This window comes from Marmota marmota, unplaced genomic scaffold (genome assembly GCF_001458135.2).
Source record: "Marmota marmota marmota unplaced genomic scaffold, marMar, whole genome shotgun sequence".
NCBI classification, from domain to species: domain Eukaryota; kingdom Metazoa; phylum Chordata; class Mammalia; order Rodentia; family Sciuridae; genus Marmota; species Marmota marmota.
The window spans coordinates 7,647,247-7,654,827 of NW_026000223.1; the positions used below are offsets into that span (position 1 = coordinate 7,647,247).

General features: G+C 33.7%; 1 protein-coding gene across 2 annotated transcripts in view; it reads left to right on the top strand.

Annotated features, from left to right (window-relative positions):
- Nucleotides 1–7,581, top strand: part of Bag4 (BAG cochaperone 4) — a 29,187-nt gene that overhangs the window by 5,476 nt on the left and 16,130 nt on the right. Inside the window, exon 2 of one of the 2 annotated variants that reach the window (XM_015501267.2) lies at nt 6,133–6,240. The exons of the other annotated variant lie outside the window; for it this stretch is intronic. Within the exon in view, the coding sequence (XP_015356753.1) occupies nt 6,133–6,240 (108 nt within the window). The remainder of the gene's footprint in view (nt 1–6,132; nt 6,241–7,581) is intronic. 2 annotated transcript variants of the gene reach the window in all.

Here is a 7,581-nt window from a genome sequence, read left to right on the forward strand (position 1 = left end):
TTTTTTTTTTTTTTTTTGGAGACAGGGTCTTACTAAGTTACCCAGGGCCTTGCTGAATTGCTGAGGTTGGCCTTGAACTTGTGATCCTCCTTCCTTGTCCTCCCAAGCAGCTGGGATGAAAGAGGTATGCCACCAGGCTTGGCTGAATGAGAGGTTTTGATAAGAAGTACTTCTAGAAATTTTTTTTTTCTTTGTTTTGGGTCCTGAGGAGTGAATTCAGGGGCACTCGCCACTGAGCCATGTCCCCAGTCCTATTTTGTGTTTTATTTAGAGACAGGGTCTCATTGAGTTGCTTAGTGCTTAGTTTTTGCTGAGGCTGGCTTTGAAATCTCCAATGTCAAAATGCATTCTACTGGTGTGTATAAGTAATTAGAACAAATAAAAAAAGTGAAGGAAAAAAATAAAATTAAATTAAAAAATGAATAAGTAAATAAATAAAGTGAGGAAAAGAATTGAAACCTCTTGTGAACTAGAGGGGATAGAAGGAATTCAGAGTTGGAGGGGAGGAGAAGTACAGGTCATTTCAGAGTAAGGAAAATAGGATAGGATATGCTGGGAAATTTATATTATAGCATATGCTGATAAATGTTATAATCAGGTGCTAGGGAAAGGGTGGAAATTGTAGAAAAACTTGGAGAAAACTCAAATGAGATTGGAAATTTCGAAAATTATGATGAGGATAAAGTGATTTTGGATATTTAGCTGTACAAATTATTTATGTATTTTTAAGATAACTTTTGTGAAGATCTTGTTTAAAAATATAAGCAGATTTATAAGTATAACTTGTATAGTACCAGCACTACCCAGATTCCTCCATTATTAGATTTGCTTGGGCCAAAGTTATTTTTTGCAGCAATATTGGTAAGTCACTAAATTTAATCATATATCCATCTCTGTGTGTGTGTGTGTGTGTGTGTGTGTGTGTGTGTATGTTGGGTCTTGAACCCAGGACCTTGAGCATGCTAAGCATGCACTCTACCACTGAGTCATATCTCAGCTCTTTACTTCTTATGTAACTAGTTAGTTCTAAGACAAAAATGAGAAGGAATTTACTTGACTCTAGCCTTCATCTGTTCTAAGTATATCTTAGAACAGAAAAAAGTAAATAAATGGTATTTTGCCACAGAAAATTGTAATTAAATTTCCTTTGCTTTCAGAAAAGCTTTAATTCATATTATAATCACTTGTGAAAACCTTTTATTAACTTTTTTATTTAAACCTTTGTTTTAGTTTATATTTCAGTCAATAAATGAAAAGTTTAGAGTTAGTTCTTCACTTCCTCATGCCATTTTGCCCAAACCATATTCCATTTTTTAGTTCTGATCTTTTTTCCTGAATCTACTAGCTCATTTTCTTCCACTTACAAAAAAATTCAAACCACCTAATCCTAAAAATTCATCCCTAAATCCTGGTATCCAGTGAAGTGACCATTTTTCATTGACGAAAAGTTTAGAATTGGCATCTTAGTGTTTTATTTATTTATTAGTTTAGTTTATAGAATAAAGTTTAGCTTTAGTCAATATCCTATGAAGCCATTTGTGTTAGGTTGTGTCAGGCATAAGCACAGACTTTCAATGTTACTGGACATATTATTATATTTGTCCCCTTTTGTCCAAAAGGAAGGGGAAAAAAGGAGAGACAAGGTGTGTGTGGGGGGACAAAGATAATCTTTTGAAATTGACAATATATTTTTGAAAAAATATATTAAGGGGGATTGAACCTAAGGGTGCTTTACCATTGAGATACACCCCAGACCTTGTTTTTTTTTTAAATTTTGAGACAGGGTCTTGCTGAGTTGCTTAGGGTCTTGCTAAGTTGCTGAGGCTGGCCTCAGATTTGTAATCTCCTTTCCTCAGCCTTCTGAGTTGCTAGGATTATAGGTGTATACTACCACGCCTGGCTAAAATTAATGATTTTTATTATTTAGTTGAGAATATTCTTATTTTTTTAATTTTAAAAAATAGCATAATTTACATATAGTATATCCCACCCATTTTTAGGAATAGTTCTGCATTATAGTTCTTTGTTTCTTTATTTGGTGGAGGGGATTGAATCCGGGGCCCTATACATGTTCTATTACTGAGCTGTTGATCTCTGGTACAACAATTTTGCAGGTATCCCATTCTAAGACATATAATCAGTTATTAATTTAAGAGAACTTGATTTTAAATTTTTTTTTTTAGTTGTAGATGGATACAATACCTTTATTTTTATTTATTTTTTATCTGGTGCTGAGGATTGAATCAGTGCCTCACAAGTACTAGGCAAGTGCTCTACCATTGAGCTACAACCCCAGCCCTCATTTTTAAAAAAAAAATATTTATTTTTTAGTTGTAGTTGGACACAATATCTTTATTTTATTTATTTATTTTATGTGGTGCTGAGGATCGAACCCAGGGCCTTGCACGTGCTAGGCGAGCGCTCTACCGCTGAGCCACAATCCCAGCCCCCCCAGCCCTAATTTTAAAAAAAAATTATTTTTCAATAGAAATTCATATTTAGAAACTAACTGTGTAAGTCAGGATCTATGCAGGAAAACAGAACCTCACTAGTTCTTTTGAAACAGATAATTTGATTTAGGGAATTAGTTAAATAGGTATTGGAGTTCTGAAAAGGGAAAAAGAGAAAACAGAAGTAATAGAAGATAGTAACTGTAGGAAGCAAATACAGCTTCTAGGGCTGGGGAATAAAGGGAAACTGTTAGGCTTATTAGAACTTGGAAACTTGGAAAATAGGCTGGTGGAGCTGAAACCTAAATCAGGTGCCAGTTGTACCAATTGCCTTTTTTCCTATCTCTACTGAGGCCAATTCCAAGGACCTCATCCATGCTAGACAAGTGCTTTATCATTGAGCTATACCCACACCACTAGCTTTCAAGAATATTTTCTAATGTAGCTTTTAAATTTCTTTAATGGATACTTGTATGTATTTCTCTTTCCGTAGTAGTTATTTGTGGGCTAACTATGCATGTTACCAGAATCAACTTCCTATTTAGACTAACTTAATTCCAGTGATATGTAGAAATAAATGTTACTTCTATACAATTTTATATCCTTTTCTCCTTTATGATATAATTGTTATCCATACTCTATCTATGTTACTTACCCATTGTTACTTATTATACTTACTAATTTATATAATTTTATGTTTTTTAAAGAATCTGAGAGAAGAAAGGAGAGCAAGTCTATATGTTTTAATATATTAGTGTTTCTTTGTTGGGGGATATTGGGTTATATTGGAGATTGAATCTGGGGGAATTCTACCACAGAGCTACATCCCCAACCCTTTTTATTTTATTTTGAGGCAAGTTCTCATTAAATTGTCCAGGCTGGCCTCAAACTTGTGATCCCCATTCTTCATCCCTCCTGGGATTATAAGCATGTGCCACTATGCCTGATTTAACCTTCTTATCATTTCTGGTATGGTGGTGTATTGAGTGGTGTCAAAAATATCTCTGACACTCTTTCTGTTCAGTCTTCTTTTTCTTCTGTTCTTCAGATTGCATTATCTATACCAATCTATCCTTCAAGTTTGCTAATTCTTTCTTCTGCCATTTCAAATCTCCTGTTGAGCCCCTCTAGTGAAAGTATTACTTTATTTATTGTACTTTTCAATCCCAGAATTTTTTATGGATTCTTTTTTTAAAAGTTGTTATTTGGAGTTGCTATTCTCTATTTTTTTGCAACATTGTAATCACACCTTTCTTTACTATTTTAATCAGTTTTCTTTAGTTCTTCAAACAGATACGTATAATGGCTACTTTGAAGTTTTTTTTTTTTTAATCTGACATCTGGTCACATTCATGAACAGTTTTTGTTACTTGCTCTTTTTATGGGTCATACTTTCTAATTTCTTTGCATGTGCCATAAATTTTAGATATCATATTTTGGCAACTCAGTGTATTGGTCCAACCACCCTCAACAATAGCTTATTGTTATTTGCTTTTGTTTGTTTGTTTCTTGACTGGCTGGATTATTTTGATATACTCCATAACCCCCAACCCCCTTTAGTTTGGAATATATGATATAACCCCCAACCCCCTTTAGTTTGGAGTATATGATATTGTTCCTTGAGAAGTACAGCCTTGGTTATGCCCATATCACCCAGAGTGACCGAGGTTTTGGGTTAGGGTTAGGGTTAAGATATTGGGAAGCTGAGTCAGGAAGGAAGTGAGGACATAGGTGATATAGAAGATAGGAGAGTTGGAGTGGTAGTAAAAATATGGGAACCTCATACAATCAGTGGAAAAGGACAGAAACCAGGGTAGGTCTGAGAATTTAGATATTAACTCACTACCTCTGGGGTGAGTCAACTTTAGCCCTTTTCTTTTTATCTCTTTTCTCATGATTTACATTCTCCCCCCCATTTTTTAATTGGTGCATTATAATAGTACATGATTGTGAGATTTGTTGTTACACATTCAAACATGCACACAATATAGCAATATAATTTGGCCAGTATCATTCACGATTCATGCTCTCTTTTTTGCAGAGGTGGGGGAGGGTACTGAGGATTGAACTCAAAGGCATTCAACCACTAAGCCACATCCCAAGCCCTATTTTGTATTTTATTTAGAGACAGAGTCTCACTTAGTTGCTTAGCACCTCACCATTGCTGAGGCTGGCTTTGAACTCAAAATCTTCCTGCCTTAGCCTCCTAAACTGCTGGGATTACAGGCGTGCGCCACTGTACCTGGTGATGATTCACATTCTTGGTAGAGAGAAAGCAGTTAGTCAGAAGCTCACCCCTAAATCAAGGGGACAAGAGGGAGGGCATTAGAGGAATTTGCCTGATTGGAAGATGAAGTTAGGATTTGAAGTTTGCCTGTAATGTTAAAAAAAAAAAAAAAAAGAAGTCCTGCTATTCTCTAGTTTCTTTTTTTTTATAAAGGTAATACTACTTGCCTAGCATGTATATTGTCATATAGAATCTTTACATGCTTTGAAAGTATTATGAAATTTAGAAGTAGTGCAATTAAGCTAAGATAGCGATAACCTCTTAGTGGTTACAACTGCCAATGAATTTCTTTGTGAAATCACATTCAAAATTTAGGAAAAAATTCAGAGATTCTGTCCAACCTTAGAAGTATACTTGAATGATAAAGTTCAAAGCAAAATAACTTACAGGATAATAAATGTATACATACATTAAGCCAGACAATAGATGCTCTGCAAAGTTTGAGTTGGTCTTGTCTCTTAACAAAGCTTATTGAGGGCTGGGGATTTAGCTCAGTTGGTGGAGTGCCTGCCTCGAATCCCCAGCACCACAATAAATAAATAAACAAACAAACAAATGAATAAATAAATAAAGGTATTGTATCCATCTTAAAAAAAAAGAAAACCCAGCTTATTGAATTGTTGCAAATCATTGAATTAACTTTTTGAGTTGGAAAGGCTGAAGAGATTTATTGTCATGGCTAGATTTGCTCCATGTTCTATAATAGTTGTAGAATTTTGTTCTACATTAATTCCTGATGTTGAGGTTTTAGGTTGTTACCAGAAAGCCTACCCATAGCGGAAAAGATATGATGGCTGCTCCTAAGAAAAAAAGAAAAATTCACTTTCAGTAGCATTCTTACACTATTAAATTAGGGGTATTCAACCTCTAGTGATAAGGGGTAGTGACTAAGGAATAAAAGCAAATATTATAAATACATTATAAATATATTATAAATACAAGTATTATATTATAATATCTCTGGTTTTGCTAATTATCCTTTTTTAAAAATTTTTGTACACCTTTATTTTATTTATTTATTTTTATGTGGTGCTGAGGATCGAACCCAGGACCTTGCATGTGCTAGGCCAGTGTTCTACCACTGAGCCACAACCCCTCTCCGCTAATTATTTTGATGCAGAATTCCTTCATTGACATTCATTTCCTTCATTTGTTTTGGTGAAATTGGCATAATGCATAAGAACAATCTTTTACTAGATAGTCAAAAATTGTTTTGTTCCAGGGCATGTAATTTATCATGTAATGTATCTTCATGAGTTTAATAGTGATAAATAATGGTAGGATTCTATTGCTTTTTGTCTGTTTTCTTTTTTGGTATCTATATCTTGCCTCTGTCAATTTATTTCAGAATGATGTAAAAATGTTATTGAAAGTGAATTTTTCTTGTTTTCATAGGAGCAGCCACCATATCCTGGCTACAGTTCTAACTACTGGAATTCTCCTGCACGACCTAGGGCCCCATACCCAAGTACATATCCTATCAGACCAGATTTGCAAGGCCAGGTATGGTTGAAAATTGACAAACTTTCTGAATTTGTCCTTAACGAATGAATTAGTTTCAGAACTTGTGGAAATTTCGTAGTGGTAATATGTGAGCTTTGTTTTACTTTTTAGTTTAATGGGTTCCATCAGTTTCATTAGTATTTAATTTATTTATTTTTGTGGTACTGGGGGGGTTTTACCCGGTACCTCATGTATGTTGATAAGGAACATATTACCTACAGATCTAGGCACATATTATCTACAGCAAAGGTAACTTGAGGCAGAGTAAATTACTTCTCAGAATCAGGAAAAAACATATATAAAATGTACATGTATTTAAAAAATGTACATATTTAAAAAATTTTTATTTATGACAAATATTTCATTATAAATATTTGAAGTTTATACTAAGAGTACAGAAAATATATACATCTTTTTAGCTACAATACCTTGCTTTATCAATTTTTAATTTTACCGGAGTTCATATTAAAAAAAATACAATTAAAGCTCCTTATGACACTTTATTTCCATTTCCTTAAATTATATTTATTATCCTCTTTCTGTTTTTATGCTTTTATACTTGTATTTATATCCATAAACTTTATGTAGTATTATTTAACATGTTTTTAAACTTTGAGTAGTTTCACATTAACCTTTTGCAGCTTCCTTCTTTTTGCTCAGATTTTTATTTTTCTATTGTACACATATGAGACAAGAATTTCTCTAGGGTGTGGAATTGTTGGGTTTTGGTGTGTATAGCTTTATTAGGTATAACAAATTACTTTTCATAGTGTTTGCACCAGTGAGAAAATATTTAAGTATCATCCATAATCTTGCTGTCCTAACAATAATTGTCAAAGTTTTTTTTTTCTATCTAGATACCGTATTTCTGTATGTAAGTAATTTTTAAGGAATACAATTGCAATATATAGTTTTAAAGCAGCTACATTTAAGCAGCCTTCAAATGAGTACCCAGAACTTTAGATCCAGATTAGAATTGTCTATAAACTGACTTTCTCTGCAGAATTAGTCTTCTGATGGGTTTTAGGTAGTCAAATATATGTTTGTCTCTTTAAATTTACTAGTGGAAGCTGAAATAATGGAAATACATTTTCTTTAAAGGGCTGAATAATTAATTCAGTTTTAAAAAACCTACAGGAGGGCTGGGGATGTGGCTCAAGCGGTAGCGCGCTCCCCTGGCATGCGTGAGGCCCGGGTTCGATCCTCAGCACCACATGTAAACAAAGATGTTGTGTCCGCCAAGAACTAACTAAACAAATAAATATTAAAAATTCTCTCTGTCTCTCACTCTCACACTCTTTCTTTAAAAAAAAAAAAAAAACAAAAAAAAAAAAAAAAAAA